General features: G+C 39.6%; 1 protein-coding gene across 1 annotated transcript; it reads right to left on the reverse strand.

Annotated features, from left to right (window-relative positions):
• Window positions 1-6,236: 6,236 nt before the first annotated feature.
• On the reverse strand, window positions 6,237-20,129 carry MINAR2 (membrane integral NOTCH2 associated receptor 2). Its single transcript, XM_005903292.3, has 3 exons — window positions 19,965-20,129; window positions 10,241-10,468; window positions 6,237-6,416 (listed from the first exon to the last, which is right to left on the reverse strand). The coding sequence occupies exons 1-3, from the start codon at window positions 20,127-20,129 to the stop codon at window positions 6,237-6,239; spliced, it is 573 nt and encodes a 190-aa protein (XP_005903354.2).
• Window positions 20,130-21,205: the final 1,076 nt, after the last annotated feature.

Raw genomic sequence — 21,205 nt, forward strand, 5'->3', positions numbered from 1 at the left:
GACATTCTATCAACATTACATACTGATAAAGAATCATTAATCCATGAGAATTCTTAATAGTGGGATCCAGGGTTTGCTTTTTATCTTACAAAAAAGCCTTGTGAATCTACACTGACAAAACATTGCACCCGTATGGCATTCAGGTTTCCTGGCCTTCTGGGCACAACTGTGTTTGCACTCACTTCGGTTCACTTCAGTTCAGTCGCTCAGTTGTGTCCGACTCTTTGCGACCCCATGAATCCCAGCACGCCAGGCCTTCCTGTCCATCACCAACTCCCGGAGTTCACCCAGACTCACGTCCATCGTGTCAGTTAAACTGTGCATTTTCTAGATTGACTCTTGAGACTGGGGCTGGAAAAGAACGTGCCTGTATGAATGGCTGTGGTGGAGGACAGTTCAACTTCTCCTGTTTTTGTCAACAGCGGGTGTATACCAAACTCCCGTGACAGTCATGAGAAAATAAAATCTAGAGTGAAAAGAACAACCAAACGAGGTTTAGAAGATCTGAGCTCTCACTCCATTTTTCTTTCTGACAAGTCTTTTGATGACCTTAAAAGTCTCCATTTCTTCTCTTGCAAAATGCAGGTTTTATACTTATCTTACAAGATTATCGTTGAGATGAGTGAGATTCTGGAAGTAGAAGGGTTTTGAAATTATGAAATGTAGGATGTATGATTGTATCCATGGATTTGTATCAGTTCCAATGATGGCCAGGAGGAAAGTTTCAGGTGTGTGGGTAGCACGAGACACTGATGTCCTTGGGTATCCACTGGGAATCTTTCTGAATAACTAAAAAAAAAAAAAAAAGGCTCCAAAAGTTGTGCATCTATGTGTTGATGATGATACAATTTTTTTTAATTTGCTATGTTTAGAGTTCATGAAAGACATTTGTGACTATTACATTAAAAAAATGGCAAAACAATGGCAGTAGGAACAGTAAAATTACTTTTAGCTATAAAGGGTTGATTCTAAATGTTTTGGCTTTGAAATAATATCGTTTTAGAAAGAGGCTTAGTTAACTGCTCTTTTGTTCATACTTGCTGATAAAGTTTTGAATCTAGCCTAGTCATTGTTTTTATTATTCAGGTAATTATACAGTGTTTTACGAAACTCAAAGCTAATTCAAATGTGAGAGATTTTAACACTTATTTCTTAATTGTGAAAAATGAACAGGTTTAATGAGCAGAAGGATTCTTCCTCTCCTCTTTGTCAGGAATTTGAAAACAGTGTATAGAATAAGTAAAACCATGAGTCATGAATCTCATTTCTTCTGGCTCAGAAAACCTAGTTAGGGAGCATTTTATATGAAAAAAAAAGCATTTCCTTCTTTATATTTTTAATTTCAAAATCTTTTGAAGGAGAGTCTTTTGTATTTGGTTCTGATATACCTATGGATGCATACAGGATGAACACACACACACAGTTCTCCTTGTATCCTATCTCTGTATTCTTAGCATCTTTCAATAGGTTTAAGGCATTTAAAAAGCAGAACACTGTGGAGATACCTTAGATTTGAGGCAGTGAGGAAGCTGAAGCACAGGATGGACAATGAAATGGAGCCACGAAAGGGACAGAAAAAGCGCACGAGGAAGTCCTCATACTTTTTAAGGAGAGAGGCCCAGTTTGGTCCTGAATTTTTCCAGCAGCCTGCACAGAGGGAAATTTGATCAGGTACATGAGTCACCGTGTCCATAAAATGAGAGCAGAACAACTGCTCTGGCAGAAAGCTGTGTTCAGTCTCTGAAGTTGCTCACTTCGGTGGAATATTCTCACCTCAAGTTGGGCAAGAGCCTGGACTAAGTGATTATTTGGAAGAAACCAAAAAAAGTTATCTTTCCTCTGAAAAAGCACAGTCTGTGTGCCTTTGTCTGTGTAAGTAGAAATCCAGAGGGGTTGAGATTTAATAGCCCTATCTAATGACAGTTTTAAAAATGATTTCTCATAGATGTTAAAATTACTTTTTTCAGTTACATGAGGGGAGAATGAAAAATTGGTAAGAAACAATAGATATAGGAAAAAGAGGAATTAAAAATAAAGACACACTCAATACAGAGAGCTGAAAAAGCAGACATTCAGGCTATACTGTCTCTGAAATAAACAGCAAATTATTTAATATTCCTGGCATATTAAGCAATTGGAGGAGGTTTAGGAAAGGGGTGATCTCCGAAAACACTGCTACCTTTGGCTTTAGCGTAATCACGTACAGAAAGTAGATCCAGGACTTCATGCCGAGGGTCGCAGCTCTGCCTTCAGATGTCAGGATGACTTAAGGTCAGTCGTATTTCTTTTCTTGTAAGATGAGATGGTAGTTGTAAGACGGAAGACAGGAGCTGTCGGCCATCCCGTCACACTGATTGTAACTGCAGAGGCAAAGTCAGGCTGCCACCTGTAAAATGCCCCTTTGGTAAAACGCTTTTTCATGGGCTAAGGGCAGGCACAATAAATGTCACCACCAGGGGGCAGGAGTGCACTCTGGATAAATGGAGCGGCCCTGCACCCTTCTCTGTCTTTCAACCACAAACTCTCCGCTAGGTGACAGCAACATAAATATAATTGGAATAGTCATTAATGGGTTATACAAAAAAAAATTAATTCTTCTTTTAAATCGGAGAGTAGCACTTTAAAAAAGTATCTACAGTTGGAAATTTTTTCTCTAGAATTTACCATTTGCTTTAGACCTCCCATACACTAACCTAATACACAAAACCAAAACAAAATGCCCAAAACTTTTTTGAGGGGCAAGCGGCGGTGCACATTTTAAAGAACCTGGAAAAGACTACTGTTTGAAACCATTATTATTTAAGAGTTTACAGCTCCCAGTCTTTCTTATCCCAATTTAAAAAATTTAAAATAAGTGATTAAAATAGTTATTGCTTTGAAGATAATTATAGTTATTGTTTCAGTTCAGTTCAGTCACTCAGTCGTGTCTGACTGTTTGCGGCCCCATGAAACGCAGCACTCCAGGCCTCCCTGTCTATCACGAACTCCCGGAGTTCACTCAAACCCACGTCCATCGAGTCAGTGATGCCATCCAGCCATCTCATCCTCTGTCATCCCCTTCTCCTCCTGCCCCCAATCCCTCCCAGCATCAGAGTCTTTTCCAATGAGTCAACTCTTCACATCAGGTGGCCAAAGTACTGGAGTTTCAGCTTTAGCATCATTCCTTCCAAAGAAATCCCAGGGCTGATCTCCTTCAGAATGGACTGGTTGGATCTCCTTGCAGTCCAGGGGACTCTCAAGAGTCTTCTCCAACACCACAATTCAAAAGCATCAATTCTTCGGTGCTCAGCCTTCTTCACAGTCCAACTCTCATATCCATACATGACCAGAGGAAAAACCATAGCCTTGACTAGACGGACCTTTGTTGGCAAAGTAATGTCTCTGCTTTTCAATATGCTATCTAGGTTGGTCATAACTTTCTTTCCAAGGAGTAACTATCTTTTAATTTCATGGCTGCAGTCACCATCTGCAGTGATTTTGGAGCCCAGAAAAATAAAGTCTGACACTGTTTCCACTTTTTCCCCATCTATTTGCCATGAAGTGATGGGACCAGATGTCATGATCTTCGTTTTCTGAATGTTGAGCTTTAAGCCAACTTTTTCACTCTCCACTTTCACTTTCATCAAGAGGCTTTTGAGTTCCTCTTCACTTTCTGCCATAAGGGTGGTGTTATCTGCATATCTGAGGTTATTGATATTTCTCCCGGCAATCTTGATTCCAGCTTGTGCTTCTTCCAGCCCAGCGTTTCTCATGATGTACTCTGCATAGAAGTTAAATAAGCAGGGTGACAATATACACCCTTGACATACTCCTTTTCCTAAATGGAACCAGTCTGTTGTTTACTGACCACTAATGTGCTAAGGGTTGTATTTAGATGCTTTTAAAGCATTAGCTTATTGAATCTGGATTGGAGCTTTTTAAGAAAGCCCAGGTTTGAATTTAAGCTTATTTAGGGACATCATCTCTGCATTTTCCATGATCTTATTATGCTTTTTCTGCTTGAGCCATTTTCACAACCCATACTGAAGGAGAAATTGGAACTACCCTCATAGTATGATTTTTAGTGCACACATGGATGTATTGTCTCTACTTAAGACTTTCTTTCCCTCTCATGAGAGACAAAACATTAACCTGATGAGGGACAATAATATAATTTGATTCTTACACAGAAGGCTGAAAATGAAGACTGGTTTGGGAGTAATAGCAAAGTAAAAACTCATTAAAGCTGAAAGAGAAATGACTGAAGAGAATGGTAGGCGAGAATAGGAGGGCCAGAGAAGAACGAGAGGATGAGGTGAAGGGGCCAGGAGTTCAGGTGGGCAGCTTCACACATCTATGCTTACCTCTGCTTCATGCCTTTAGAGAGCCTTTCCTGTTTGTGGCCCTGGACAGCCCAATGTAACCTGCCATGGTCCAAATGCTTTCCATGTGAAGCAGATATCTGAACATGTTTGAACCCCTTAGAGGCAAACACTGGACACTCAAGCTTTGAAAGCAGAGTAATAGCAAGTGGTTGTCTATAAGCCAGTCGTGGTGGTCGGGGGGCTTACCCTCAGGAAGCCCCCAGACCTTCACTGCTTCTTGATTCAGTTCTAAATGGGACTGGAACCTATCACAAAGGAGAGTAGGAATAAGAAGTAAAGGAGAAACATGCTTAAGACAATTTTTACACACAATGATTTTACTGTAGTCACGTAGTACTTTAATATTCAAGTACTTTGTTCAATGTTCAAGCATCTTTAAGAGAAATAACAAGAAAATTATACAGCAACCCCAAAGGCGAAATCTGACTAATGGGAAGAAGAAAAATCCCTTTTTTGTTTCTGCCCAAGATAGTCTGGGGGTGGGGAGAAGTCTTCTAAGAGGAGAAAGGAACATGGATGGGGGACTTAGGGAAGGGTGTCCTAGAAAGGAGGAAACAGTGGTGACCTGCTTCTCCTTCTGTGCCCTGAGCCATTACCCAGGTGCCTGCACACAATTAAGGTGACCTCAGGTGCTGTTAACTCAAATTTGTTGAAACAACCATAGTTAATTAGCCAACGACTTACCAGGGGCCAGGAGTTACTCTTGGAGAAGGCGATGGCACCCCACTCCAGTACTCTCACCTGGAAAATCCCATGGATGGAGGAGCCTGGTGGGCTGCAGTCCATGGGGTCGCTAAGAGTTGGACACAACTGAGCGACTTCACTTTCATTTTTCACTTGCATGTATTGGAGAAGGAAATGGCAACCCACTCCAGTGTTCTTGCCTGGAGAATCCCAGGGACAGGGGAGCCTGGTGGGCTGCCGTCTCTGGGCTCGCACAGAGTCGGACATAACTGAAGCAACTTAGCAGCAGCAGCAGGAGTTACTCATAAGGCAAGCCCTACTGGGCAGGTGATATCCTTTCTTGGATAGGACTTGCTAGAGGGGCAAGATTTAGCAAAAGGCACAATCAGGATGCAAGATCTGTTCTTTTAGCAGCATCCTCTCTGATTTTTTAGGGCCAGCATGCTAAATCCTAGAGCTACATCCTGATTGCTACCAGGGGTCACACTAGCCAATGTGGATCAATCAGTAAGCACAGCTGGATCTAAATGCGATTAATTATATTACTGTAGCCTGTCCAAGTTTAGGTCTATTAAAATCGCAACATGAGACTGGGGCATTATAAAGGATTGCTGGGAAAAGAAAAATGTTGGAATATTCCACAGCACCTCCCCCGGCCTTTTTTTCTGGCTTAAACAAGAATAAAGGAAGATAAAACAGCATGAATTCAACCCAACAGACCACACAACCAGAAGTTTTTATCCTATTTACCTGGTAGTTGGCCACAAAATGATCTGTTCAACTTCTCCAGTGATGACAGGAGTGTGGTAATAGTGTTTTCAAAATAAGGTGAATATAATGTAAACATTAAGACAAAGCTGCTGACGATTGTTGGTGCTGTTTCATTCTCTATTAAAATGTTTAATTTTGGTTGTCTTAATCCACACTTCATACTTTTCAGAGGTTACGATCCCCAGAATTCCTGATGCCCAAAGGCCTAGGCTCAGGTTGGGGATTCTTACAAAGGTTTCACAGAACACAGTAGAGAAAGCCAGCATTATCTCAAACGAAGTTTGCATTCTCCAAGACAAGTACATTTAACTAAACCATCAACAATACATGTATACTCCATGAACATGTTTTTCTGCAATTGTTTATTTAGAAAGATTTTAAAGAAATTTGAAGTGACTGTGTCTGGGGGTAGTCTCTTTAGATGAAGAAAGTGCTAACAGTCACTATGGAAACCAAGACGCAGGCTACGAGGAGCAGAATCAGGCCTATACGACGATATTTTGAATGCTTCTCTTGTTCTTCTTCCTTCTTCAGTAAGGTATCAAAACCGGGTGTGTACATTTCTCCCAACCAAAACCGTAGGTCATTAGGATTTTCCTAAAAGAAAATTACATGGAGGATAGGATCAGTCAATGTTGCAGACTAACTGAGATTGCAGAATAAGAGAGTATAGGTAATCTACATCCATATTCCAAACCTTGAGTGAGGTTTAAGTGTCAGAGCTCTAATACCAGAGGCTAGGCTTCTCTGAATAGCTGCAACATGCAGCTACAGCCTCCTGGCTGACCAGGAATCCTCAGCTTCAACCTGTAGGTCTGCATGACGATTCACTGTTTACCGAATAAATTGCTCACACTCTAGGGTCACAAACACAAGAGTGTTTCTGCCATGTTTTTGCCAACTTAGTGTCTCTTACAATTTATAAACAGTGTGTGTCCATCAGGTTAGTGAGTTGAAATAAAATTAAAATTCCTTGCCACAGATGATCTTGGGGGTTTTGATTTTGTTGGCATAGTAAGAATGAAGATGTTTGCTGAATTTTTCAGTAAATCCAGAAGCTGAGTTCCATGGAAGGAGGAGTAAGACTGAGAGTCCAAAGTCTTCTCTGTGCTTCTCAAATTTCTGGCCTTCCGTGTAGAGGGCTACAGCATGTTAGCATGAAGAAGCTCTGGCACTGTTGGCCTTCTGGATAAAGGACCCGATATATCCTTTCCGTCCTTATTTATCCCCATGTTTCTGATTCTTTCACAGGCCTTGTCTCCCTTTCCATACTACAGAATTGTCTTCAACTCAAATTTATCTCCTGTGTCCCAAAATCATCTGCAAACTCTACTGTCCATACATCTAAAACACACACACACACACACACACACAATTCCCTGTTGTCTCCTGCTGTGTGTGTGTGTGTGTGTGTGTGTGTACTCAGTCATGTCTGACTCTTTACAACCCCACTGACTGTAGCCCAACAGGCTATTCTGTCCATGGAATTTTCCAGGCAAGAATATTAGAGTTGGTAGTCATTCCCTTCTCCAGGGGATCTTCCCACACCAGGGATCTAACCCAACTATGTCTCTGTTGTCTCCTACATTGGCAGGTGGATTCTTTACCACTAGTACCACCTGGGAAGCCCTTATTTCAGTGCTAAAGATTCAGTGTCTATGCCTGGCATCTAGTAGACAAACAAACAATCTATGGTGAATGCTGAATCTCTATTTTCACAAATCCATTTCAAGATTTATTGTTTCTCATTTGGATTATTGCAATGGCTTGTAGCTGGGCTGCCCACCCCCTCTCGGCTTCTCTAGTCTCAGTGACTTCAGGTTAGCCAGCTTCCACGGCCAGGTAATGAATTAGCTTATTACCCTGGTAATAACGAGCTGGGTGGATTCGGTGATGACACTGTAACTCTTCCATCGCGTTTAGTTTCAAAGTCCAGTCTTAGGAAAGCTGTTAAAATAAAATTTGAATGATCTGTGCAGAAGGATAGACGATTTAAAAATCCTTGCCTGACTTCACTCTTATTTTCATTTTGTCTGTGTCCTAATCAGAGGCCTGCACTTTGCCTGCAAGGTTAATGCCTCATTCTTCAGTAAGAACTTCCATAATGGAGACTATCCACTCCCACATTCTGCTTATAGCTTGCGTTGGTAACTAAATATGGGATTTTTTTCTCCTTTTTTATTCATAAACTTAGTAATTCAGAAAAATGGGAGTGACCAAAAGCACATGGAACTTTCATGGCCTGTAAAGTAGTTGAAAAGGTTTCAGAAATTAAGTTGGACATTCCATGTGCTAATTAGGAGATGGGGTAGGGATGATGATGAAGTAAGTTGAATTGATGAGGTGTAAGAAGAGATACTTGGAGAAGGTAATGGCACCCCACTCCAGTACTCTTGCCTGGAAAATCCCATGGACAGAGGAGCCTGGTGGGCTGCAGTCCATGGGGTCGCTAGGAGTCAGACACGACTCAGTGACTTCACTTTCCCTTTTCACTTTCATGCATTGGAGAAGGAAATGGCAACCCACTCCAGTGTTCTTGCCTGGAGAATCCCAGGGACGGGGGAGCCTGGTGGGCTGCCGTCTCTGGGGTCGCACAGAGTCGGATACAACTGAAGTGACTTAGCAGCAGCAGCAAGAAGAGATACTAATACAAACCAAAGTTATGACTTTATGAGGTCTGCCCACCGGTCTCCAACCTGAGGGGCCTCTGCTCTGAGGTGAGTGGGCAGGTAACAGATGGGTGGGAAGAGGGCCAGCCTTGGTTTTAGTAAAGCAATATATACATCATATTCACATTCAGTCTTCCTAAACATGTCATGGTATTGCCGACAAAAAATTACCCCTTAGTGCCAATAACATTCAGTTTCTTTAGCCTTACATTTGAAGTTTATTTTGAATCTGTTTGTTAGCCTTATTTCCCCCATTTTTCTATTACTTTAGCTGTAGCTCTAGCAAAAATGGACTACCTATTGCTCTGACAAACTCTCTTACTCTCTTATATTTGTGCCTTTATTCTTGTTACTTCTGATAGAATAGAGCCTCTCCTCTCATGCAAACGACCCATGTCATCTGGAGTTCTACATATCCTTCAAGTCCAGCCTCAATGAACTTTTCCCCAAAGCTTTCTTATAATTCAATGTGACTTTGTCCTCTTTTGAATCTGCCCAGCACTTTCTACGAATCATATAGTCACTGTCTTCCTCTCTCTTGTCCTAGAGTTACTGCTTGTTGTTAATACTTCACTCAGATGAACTTTTGGAGGGCAAGAATATTCTTCTTTACAGTACCCTTGTCATTCATGTAAACAACAAAGAGAAGAACGGAGGCTCTAGCACCTAGTCAAGAAATGTCTGTGAACTATATCAATCTATCTTTCCTAGTGGTAGAAGGTTATTTCCTAGAGGTCTTGATATTTGGATTCCTGATTAAAAAACACAAGATTACTGTTGCTAGGGGGAAGCATCTGTTATGGAAACATCTCTGGAGAATAGGCTACGTTAAGGATGAGATACACTAAATCCACTGGGAGATAAAGAAACTTCAAAGATTCTGGACAATATTTAAAGGAGTGCACATTTGAGATTTTTTAAAATATAAGACTTTAAGGAAATGTAATGCTGTCTCCTTCAGAAGGAAAAGCCTGTAGGTGACTAGGGTATGAGGCTTAGGACAGACATACACTGTCACACTTGGAAAATGTCAGGCCTTTCTGGCCCTAGGACAGGCAGAGGCCAGCCAAGGTTGGGTAGGAATCCAGTCCACTCGGAAAACAGGGTCACCTTTCCCGCTTTTCAGGGATTCCTAGACTTTTTGAAGGGTGACACCAGGGGAAAGAAAAGGAAAAACTTGAGTTGGGTTTAAGCTGGGTGAATGAGTTCATTGCATACTTTTCCTGTGTTGAAATGCTTTTGTTTTGTTTTGTTACTGAGACACAGGAAAATGTCCAAAATGTAAATCTGCAATCTTAAATCACCGAGTAGGCTTGAAATAAAATGATCTTTGATGAGAACTGCCTTGCACAATGCCTAAGACACAGCAATTAATCAATATATTTGAAAAAATGTAGAATAAAGAACTCAGCTATTCACAAACATAAATGATCTCAAAACTAGGGGAAAACACTTAATCTTACAAATTGACTTTCACAAACTGATACCTTCCAGGTAAACCCTTCTTCTTGTCACATCATTTCTTTCTCTCTACACTGTAGTGATGCTGGTAACTGCTGAAATTATAAAACACATAAATAAACACAAATACTGACTAGGAGAGAGAAGGTAAAGCCAGAGGTCAAAATAACCTCAACTCTGGAGATTTTATGCCCAGTGAAGACTGCCTCTCACCTTAATACCCATTTCTTTTAGGATTATGTAACTGATCTCCGTCATCAATTAAAGGAGTTGATTCTTTGCCTTGAGTACCTTCAGATGCCCAGAGAGGTTGGTATGCAGGGAACGCTTGTCATATTCCTCAGCGGTCCATGAAGGATTCTTTTTTCTTTCTTCCATAGCTTCCTCAAAACTTACATCACCATATAGTGGGTTATTCTTCAGAACAGATGATAAGGATGGTGGGGGGCTCTCAACGGTGATGGTGCCCTTCACACTGGATCCCCTCACGTGTTGAGCAGTAATATTCTTCTTTTCTCTCTGTCAGGAAACACAGTAACAAAGTCTCTCTTACCAAGAGGTGATGATAGGGAAGGAAAATGTGAAATAACTATACCGGAAAGTTTAATGATTCTGCCTGGACCCAACAGATTAGGACAATGAATGAAGGAAGAATTCTAGGATCTAGTTTGACTTAGGATTCTATCACTGAGCTCTTTCTTTGCATGTGATCGTGTTCAGATTCAGTAATCATTCATTAAAATGCTATTTTACAATGACAGAGAAAGAACAGCATTCCTTAATTCAAACAGTAGAATTCTGAAGAAAGTAACTTTTCCCCAGATCATTTGCACTGAGATTTAATGACCTGTTACCTCTTTCTACTTGTGCATTCTATGACTTAAAAAAAAAAAAAAAAAAAAAAATTAACATTGCGGTATTAATCCAGCAAAGTCAAGATTAAAAGGCATTTTATAGTTATGCTTTGGCTTTCATGGGAACTCCCTTGGGACTCCGATTTTAGATAGCTTGGAGAACTAGACTAACTTAGCATTGCCCTCTTATATGTCACTATAGACAGGCTGGGTATTGGATAGCTCTAATTCTAACTTTCAGATCTTTAAAAACTTAAAAATTAAACCATGATATACATGTAGAAAAGTACGTATGTAATAATGTAGAGTTCGATAAATTTTCACATATCAAATAAACCCAAGATACTACCAAAAAACAAACCATACCAGCATACCCCACACTGCCTTCTAATTACTCTTGGTTCCCCTCCCCAAGGATAATCAGTATCTCCAGAATCCCCATCACAGGTCAGTCTGTACTCATTTATATAAATGGATTATACAAAAACAATGTGGTTTTTCTGTGTCTGGTATGACCTTCATATTTTTACTTTGCCTTTTTTTCCCCTTATGACTACAAACCTATTATGAAGATAGAAAAATTTCAGATTAAAATTTATTCATTGACCAAATAAACTGGAGAAGAAACAGAAAGCCTGTAGAGTAATGTCTTATTTATCATAGGGCATCAAGGGAAAGGAATTCCACATAAGTTAATTTTCAGAACACTTAGGTTTGACTCTTAAGAACTAGTGACACATTTCATTATCTTACAGCAATTTTTCAATAAATGTGTTTCACATATTTCAGCCTTCCTAATCAGAGAAGTTTCAGTAGTAATTAATATTTTTCTGAGTTATATTTATAATCATCAGTGCACTGATTCCCTCATATCTATTGGGGTATATAGGTCACATAGCAAAGTTGTAAACTAATATATGTAGCTCCTTCTGAAATGGCTGGTAGCCCCCCCAAAATCATCTAGATAAAGGGTACCTTCATTCATATTCTCTTTGGCCTTAAGTTTCCCTAATTTTCTTAATCCAGACTTTTTTTAGATAGGTAGAGATCAACTTGGAGGTCTTATCTGACTTTATTAGATTGCTGGTCTGTTCAAAATCAATTTATATTCTATAATACTAAAGTTTGCAATGAAATAATAAATCATCTTGACTTAGCATTCATCTTTAAGATGGATGAAACTCATGAAAAATGTTTCTGGAACTGAGAAAAAACAATTTGATATAAAATTTAGATAGTTTAAGTTTAGCATAATTCTGACTCAAGTTTTTTGCTTCAAGGCTAGATATCTGTGATCTTCTTTGAAGAGAAATAATCCTTCTGATGTTGAAAAATTGGCTTTGTCTGTTTTCTTGCCTGCGTGACTATTCCTTGAGTTTCCTAAATAAGAAACCTCTATAAATCAGAAAAATAGTTTTAGGGGTTAAGAAAAAAACACAATACCCTCTATTACAATGTATACAAACCTTGAAAAACTAATATACAAAAGATAGAAAAAATAATCAGAGCTACTTTTAAAAGAACATTCAAGGTCTTAATTCTAAACAGTATTCTTGAATGTTTGAGGTTTAGAATTTAGTGCCATTTTTTGCACTGTATGACAATTTCATGTCTGAAGGACATGTGAAGGGAAAATTAATAGAATAGTTTTATTAAGAATTTTATGGAAGAAACAGAATTACTAATTGTGGTTGAGGTTCTTCTATATTTTGATAAACTAAAAAAAAATCTCTTCAGAAAGAAAACCAAAGCATGTCTTTGATTTTAATTTTTCACTCTACATTTTACATGGACTACATTTATCAAAAGGAAGCACAATAGTAATTTCATTATTTTAACAATATGGGCTGTAAAGTTAAAAAAATACTGTTTAAGTAAATAAGCTTCAAAGCTTACCTAGGCTTTTCTGTATTAACCATTACTTTGTCCACATATCCTTTATACACTTTAGTCAATATTTATGCCATTTATGTATAAGTAAACTATCATTTAATAAAAAGAATAAAATAGACTTTCAACAGACAAATACTGAGAGTATACAATTAATAGGCCAATAAAGAAGGAATTCCTAAAAAATATACTTCAGGAAGAAAAAACCTGATATTAGGGAAGGTTAAGATGTATAAGAATAAATGCTAGGAAAAACAAAGAAAAAGAACAAAAGGAAAAAAAAAAAGCTGATGAATATAGACAGAAATCTAAGCAAGCACTGATTTTATGGTAAAATAGAAATAATAATCACTAATTTGTGAGTTTTAAGAGAAACCTAAAACTAAACAGTGAAATCTTTAACAGTTATATTTGATTGGGAAAGTTCTTTTCTTCTTTCTGGCCACAAAGCACGTGGGATCTTCGTCGCTTAACCAGAGGTTGAACCCATAGCTCCCGCAGTGGAAGTGTAGACCCTTGGGCCACTTGAGAAGTCCTTAATTATGAAATTTTAAGAAATAAGTTCTCTTAGAGGATGGAGATACTACTTAAAAATAGAGAAAGAAGATGTAGATTCTAAATCAGTAGAGCAGAAGATGATGACAAAAAGTTAATCTAAAAGATAAAAAACCTGAAACAAAGAATACAGAGGAGAAAATCTTAGGAAACAGAAAAAAAGTGGAAACAATCATGTTAAATAAATAGATGAAACCCTCTAAATAACAGAGACCTCATATGAGATTTTTAAAATACTTAAAATACAGGAACTCAGAAAAAGTGAGAGTGAAAGCACATAAAAATATATAGCAGGCAAATATAAACAAAGAAGAGCTGGTGGTGTGACAGGTTAAATCCTCACCAATGTGTTTTCCCTTTCTGAGCACAAGGCATGACCGCCTTCCTCAGCCTGTTTGACGTTCAACTGGGCCCACTCTTTCTAGTAGTTGATGTGGGGTCGAAAGTAACAGAGATCATTTCCAGGCTAAGCCCCTGAATTCTCCAACAAGATTTTTTGGCTCACCTGTCCTCACTTCTCATTTGTTATTATATCACTGTAAGCAAGGATTTTGAGCTGGCAGAGCTATACAAGATGAAAGAACTTCAAGCTCTGGGATACTGCTTGGAAAAGAGCTGCCCAACCCCTGCCCACCTCGCCAACCTATCTGTCCTTTCTCAGACTTTCCATGCACAAGAATGTTTTTCTTCTTTTTAGTTATTGATATTTTGTCATCATAGTGTGGCCTAGCCTACATTCCCCTTAGTACAGAAAGTGATCGCTTGAAATTCTACAACTGTTGGCATTGGCTTAGCAGTTAAGAGAGGGATGAGAGGAGTATCAGAAGCTGGATGGATGGCTCTTCATAGCATACAGTGAGAACTGTTTGGTGTGTTATCTGTGGTCGTTTGGAATCTAATCCCCTGTAGCTCTATGAGGGATAAGTAATACACGCACAAGGATCAGAGTATTGCTGTATTATAAGAAAGAGATGAAATGATAGAAAGAGCTGAATTGTTTGCAAGAAAAAAAGAGAGAAACTATGGAAATTTGATGCCTTCTATTGTTAAAAATCTGACTGTTTATAGACTCCAAACACAATTTGAGCCAAAAGAAAAAAAAAAAAAAAGCCCATTTAAATTTCCTAGTAGAATGAAGCGACTCAGGATAGAGGTCACGTCAGGGTGTGGTTTCATAACTATTACTCCTGACTGTCTCCAGGCATTTGTCATTGAGTCAAAGGAGGAGAAATGGAGGCAGAAAAGCAAACCGTTAAAGCCTATTTGAGATCAACGCCTTCAAAGAACTTAAGGTGTACTTACTGACATATAGAAGTGACCACAACAAAATAGAAATGATTACGTTAATATATAGCTCACACTAAGTTTTATAAGAAATGTTTTACTAGAGAAACCACAAGCCTAGACCTAAAAGTTTTTAAGATTGTTAAAAATTACAGACAAAACCAACAAAACAACAGTAACCCGATGCCTCCAAATATGGATGTATTTATTATTAATGGATTAATAGGAGTGAATTTTGAAGCCTCTACAGCCTTGAGGGTGTCCCTCTGTGATATGGCAAAAAACTTTGATGAACAAGGGAATGTTTCCTAGTGCGCTGGACCAGGAACTCTAGAGAACAATGCCCCAGGATATCTTCTAAAGAGGAGAGTCCTGGCCTAATCCATCTTCCCCACCATCAAGGAAGGAGGGCCACATGAACTATTCCCAGTAGAATCTCAGAATTACTTTGGAGCAGTGTCTGCGTTCTTTCATTTTTCCCATTCAGGAAGGAAGAATTTCTGCAGTAACTGCATTTCTAGTGCAGCAAAGATTATAGGACCGTGTGGATGGGGCACTGGATAAACTTAGTCACTGCCTCTGGTGAGGGATGAATATTGGTCAGATTAAGAATATAGTCACCATGAAATAATAAAGCAGGAGAGATCAATAAATATTAAAAGAAAATAACCCATATATACGATGGAATGAATCAATGATATTGAAAGCTGTTTCTTTTTGAAAAGGTTCAGTTCAGTTCAGTGGCTCAGTCGTGTCTGACTCTTGTGACCCCATGGACTGTAGCATATCATGTTCACAAATTGGGAAAAATCAAGATTATAAGGATTTCCATTTTCCCCAATGTGGTCTACACTTAACAATGTAATTCCTATCATAATCATAATGCAAACGGGATATTTTGTTTGTATTTCACATGTGAGCCCACAGACAACTTTTCCTAGAAAGTTGCTCCCCACTGTTCATATTAATTCTGTTTTCCAAATTACTAAATGGTCACCTTTATGAAGCACAGATTTGATCATGTGATTCTCTTAAAATTTTCCATCAACCCCTCCAAACTTTCAGGATAAAATTTGAAATCTCATACCACACGCATCAAGCCTTCCCAGTCTGACCCAGACCTCTCTTGGAACCTCTTCTTCAGCCTTCCCCTCCAAGTAACCAGGGCTCTGGAGCCCCACATGTGCTCCTGTGACACACACCGTGCTTTAATAAGGTTTCAGTGCCAGAGGCATTTGGGTCTCATTGAGGAGCAGTGATGGGACAAAGCGGGTGATGCTTCTGGCAGCACTGTCACCCAAGGGGGAATTTCTGACCCCACTGGAGATTTTGTAAATTACATAAATTTAGCATAACTTGATAAAATCATGTTCTGATAACTGCAAGTAAAATTCTGAGCAACTCAATGATGCTCCTACTTCCTAGACAATAATTTACGGACCTCAAAATGCCGACAACATTTTGCCCAAATATAAGCTTATACAGGCTGCTCTTATTGAAATAGGGTATGGAATACTTGAATAGAGACAGTCCTGGAGAAGGCATGACATGTGTGTTCACACACAGATTGTGAAATATAGTTTTGATACACAAAAACAAAGCTGAGGGAGAAAGAAAAAATATTAAAATTTAAAGGGAAAAGAGAGCTTTAAGACTGAAAAAAAAAAAGAGCAAAGGTGATTAGGAAATACACCCAGGAAATGACCTTGTCTAGAAACCAAGGGAAGAGCAACCTCCTTAGCTTTGATCTTCTGCTCTAGTTCATAGGTATAGTACAGAAATCCCCTGGGTTCTCAAACAGACATCATAAAAGCCAGGAAAAGATATAACAAATAGATTAGTCTAGAAAGATTCTGAAGTCTAACTGCTAATCAGAAGAAAAATCCCACTACAGTATCTGAAAAAATATATTTTATCATTTATACCAAAAGAAAAGGAATTATTTTTTTTTTTACCTTCCTCTATAAAGGGATTGTGGAGAAGGCACTGGCACCCCACTCCAGTACTCTTGCCTGGAAAATCCCATGGATGGAGGAGCCTGGTAGGCTGCAGTCCATGGGGTCGCTAAGAGTCAGACATGACTGAGCGACTTCACTTTCACTTTTCACTTTCATGCATCGGAGAAGGACGTGGCAACCCACTCCAGTGTTCTTGCCTGGAGAATCCCAGGGACGGGGGAGCCTGGTGGGCTGCCGTCTATGGGGTCGCACAGAGTCGGACACAACTGAAGTGACTTAGCAGCAGCAGCAACAGCATAAAGGGACTGGCAGAAATATTTGGAATATAATTCCAAGTGCCTTCATCAAATACATGCCCCCAATTATTTCAACAACCAGAAATATTAGATTTTGGCAAAAGTTTGTTCATTGCATTGAGAAGAACTTTATCAAGAAGCCTTATTTCTCTAGTGAAAGAATTAAAGAAAAAGTATAAATCTAGTTAAATCAAGAAGTACCTGCTTGTACTCTTTACCTGCAGATACAGGTGACCTGTGTATGCATGTTCACAAAGGGAATGAACAGTGTCCTGAGATGCTGGCGTGCCTGGGGACATCCTTGCTTACTTTCCTATATGCATGGTATTGCTTCTGCTCATATAAAATGGCTTAGAAAATTGCCTCTGAAGGTGGAATGTGAATTTTTTTGAAATTCATAAAACATAAATCATGGATATAAATACACTACTTTTTTTTTCCTTCTTGCTGCACTGCGCAGCGTGTGAAATCTTAGTTCCCCAACCTGGCTCCTGCAGTGGAAGCAAAGTCTTAGCCACTGGACTGCCAGGGAAGTCCCTAGAAGGTCTCTTGTTTCAACTGTTCGGTTACTACCAGTGTTGAGGGCAATGTTTGTAGGTGAAGTCCTTTGACATTTCTTGAGGTAGGCTTAATTCTAAATACTATGTACCTGGGGTGGGGACGGATGGACTATGAGCCAAAAAGGTAAGCTAACACAACTCTGAAATTTGTGTGGATTTCATGGAAGTATATAATCTAACTGCTTGATTTGGCCAGAGAGCTTGATAGAAGTACTGACTACACCCTCTAACATGCACACACACACACACACCCCTCCATCCACGGTATATATCAAAGAATGCAAGTGGTCTTATCTGCTATTCCAAATTCTAATGATAGGCTAATTTAAACACATTTGGGGATACTATTGATAGCAAATGACGACATGATGCCCATTTCTTATTCTCTTAAAGGAAACTCTGTCAGTTGCTTTTACCTTATTTGCTCTCACTTTTAAGGAACTACGTAAAGTGAATACTACACTAATTTTGCAAGTGGAAATACTAAAGCATGGACTGAATAAGGGCGATAATTGATGCCTCTCAGACTGGTTTATTGTGGATTTGAGACAAGAAACCAAGCTTCAAATCTCCTATTCAATGTTCTTCAATTGGCTTAATGTGTCCCCACAGAGTGAGACATGAAGCCCACAAGGTGAGGGTTTTAAATTAAGAGCTACTGACAGCTGCCTGCCACCTCTCAAGCCCTGGTACCTTAGTCCACCTGGTGTATTCAGTGCCCTTATTCCAGGTATCACCATAGAGACTTACAACTTTCATACATTCTTTTCTTTTAGATTTGTTTTTTTACCAATGAATATTACCACTCTTGGATTTTTAAGACCCAACCAAGGAGAGAAGCATTATTTATTGACATACTGCAATCTAAAGTAGCAAATATAATTGTTTTTACTCATGTGAGCCACATGTACCCAACTAACTAAATTTGTAATTGATCTACTTCTTCCCTGCAAACATTATTTAGTAGTGTATCGGCCTTTATTCAGTCATTAGACATTTCTTTTTAGGGTAAAGTTATAACGAAATCAAGTTTATTTATAGTTTGCGATTACCAACGACACATTCAAAGACATAGGAAACAGATTTTTACATCCTTGGTTTGCCCTGTAAAACTATTTCTATACCTCAGGGCCTGTGGGGAAAAAAATGCCCTTTAAAACTCGCATTTCATTCAGGTTTAGGAACAACATTCACGGAGCTTTAAATTGTGAAATTCCACATGAAGGAAACAGGTCAACTCCAGTACTAAACAAAAGATGTTAGATCGGTGTGTTCCAACCTCAAAGGAATTTATTGGATATGTTTTCTTAGACTAAACTTCATAGCACAGGAGGGCCAAGGTATTCTAAGCTGACTTTTGAATTATTTTAGTTCATGATATAAACAGTAAGAAAGACAAAGGAGGAATTTCATCACATTTAACTTAAACTAAGCAAAACACACAAAAAGCAGCCATCAAAAAGGTGTGTATGGATAGGTTTTGAAAATTACCAAAAGGAAGGATGTAAAATTTTTTAAAAGTCGGTTGTCATAACAGGCTGCCTTACAATGGAAATGAATTAAAAACCTCATAGGTGGAGGAAACACTTACATAACTATCCAAGTGTACTTGATTCTGAATGATCTCATGATAAAGGTCCCGAGAAGCCCACAAACACACCACAAAGGAGTCACTTTACACCAGGACTCATGAGTAGCAACTGTTTCTTAAAAGAAAACAAATTTCTGTTCAGGGAATTTGAACCACTCCAAAGGATTTAATGATTTGCAGGGGTTTGTAGGTCATTCACATCTGTTCTGAAATGAAATGCTTCTTCCTGTTTCTAAATGGACTAACCCTTAACCCCGTTAGCCCTCATGTCTTAAAACAAAGATTATTCCTATTTCATGAGCTGTGCAACACTCAGGGCCTTTATGTTTCTTTCAGCACATGGAACTCATCAGTTGTATCCTTCTCTTGTGGTTAGCAAAAAAGAAGATGCAGAAGAGAGCAAGAAATGAAGTCTGGGTTTGAAGATTGCTTGTTAAGTCTTGTCTACATGGATACCCGCTGAAACAAAGAGCCTCTACAAAAACAGCCAGCACCTTTCTCAGGTAGAGAGTTCCCTCTATTTTCTTTCTTTCCATCATTAGGTTTCCATTGTTTCACTGTTTGAGTTTCTTTGCCACAAGATGAAAGGGAGCCAGTCTAAATGAGGTGGAAGCAAGATTCAGTTGTCTTAGAGGCCATGTATGAGGCCACAGTGTAATCTTCGGATGCTTTATGCCTAGACTACACCAGAAGACAGAGGTGGGGTTCCACCCAGAGCCTTATCTGCAAATGTAGTAATTGATCTGAAAACATCTGAAGGGAAGGCTAGGCAAAAATTTAAAAAGAAGACAGTAGGAGAAGCTGGGGCATGAAGGAAAATGAATGGCTGGGATAGTTCATAGAGTTGATCAAGTGACCAGAGAAAGTCTCCTTCCCTTGACGAAGAGAGAAAGCCCCTTTCTATGGCAAGAGTGAGCAGCTACCCTGTACTCTGTTGCCTGTAGCTTTTTCGCACAAATGATGAAGTGGCAGATGCCGAGAAGGCAGCAAGCCCCCATCCGCATATATACGTGCTCCCAGACCTTACCTGTGAGTAGACGAGGTTTTGCCAGTGTTGTGCGGCAGGGTAATTCCCTCCCGGAAACCTCACCAGGCTGGCCTGGAGAAGGGCTGAGTTCCTCATTAAAGACTTCACATCGAGCTGCAGGAACTTGTCAGGATGGTTGTTATTTGGCAAAACAGAGAGATCCATGCCTCCCTGCATCTATAGTGGAAAACAGAGGTGAGCAAGGCTGCTGCTCTCAGAGTGGTCCATTATTAATGAGCCTGAGGGTGCCCGCCGGGCGTGTGAAACACGGCTGTGGGCTGTGCTCAGAAACCACTCTCAAAATGACAGCTCAAGTGTGCTCCATGGGACAGTGGAGCACCCTGACTTACCCTTCACACTACACACACACTCTCTCTCTCTCTATCCCCTCGGATGCTTGAATGGAACATCTGCGCCCATACTTATTCAATTGTAAAGGATGAATGAAGATGCGTCTTCATACAGAAATAACAGCTTAAGCAGAAATACTCTTTGGATCAAGGCTACCAGAATTTCAGGGTCCCAGTCCATAATTTGGAGCATATGCTACAGTCACCTGTAGACAGGCGTTAATTGATACTTCTCTTTGAACACTGCTGAGCTGACCCAGCTGGATTGGCCTTGTCTCCACAGCCTCACATGTGATATGCAGGATCTTGTTTCTTCTCATGTTTTGACTCCCAGAGTCTCAGGGTTATGTGAAACCTAACCGTGCTTAGGTTGTCAGCTTCAGCTTGAGGGGGAAATAGCAAGAATTTGCTTGATCGTTTGCTACAGTAATTCAGTGCCCCAAACTACTGCCTTGGTCCATTCGCTTTCTGAGATCTCTTTGACTCTGCTCTTAGCTGTTCACAAAGCAGACTTGGAAAGGGAGGAGAATATGGCGGCTGGGTTTGGATGACGTGCAGTCCTCAGTGAACCCATCTGCCATTCAATGAGACAAGGTGGGAGTGGGGTTATGGAGATTATCTCAAGCCAGGAAGTTATGATGACTTTAAGGTAGATAAGCTCTCTCATTACAAGCCACTCTGTCTCTGGCAAACCATACTTCTCACCAGGAAAATATGGATTTTCATCTAGAAAAAGAGAAGGCAAAGGATAGACACATCAGCAGTGTTTAAAAGACACAGCCTGTTATGTTTGTGCCTCAGATGCAAACCCATCTGATTCAGCAGGAAGGATTTTCTTACAAAGGTAATGGGGTTACATGCGGAATATATCAGCACCAGATTTCAGAAGAG

The sequence above is a fragment of the Bos mutus genome, chromosome 7 (assembly GCF_027580195.1).
Source record: "Bos mutus isolate GX-2022 chromosome 7, NWIPB_WYAK_1.1, whole genome shotgun sequence".
NCBI lineage: Eukaryota > Metazoa > Chordata > Mammalia > Artiodactyla > Bovidae > Bos > Bos mutus.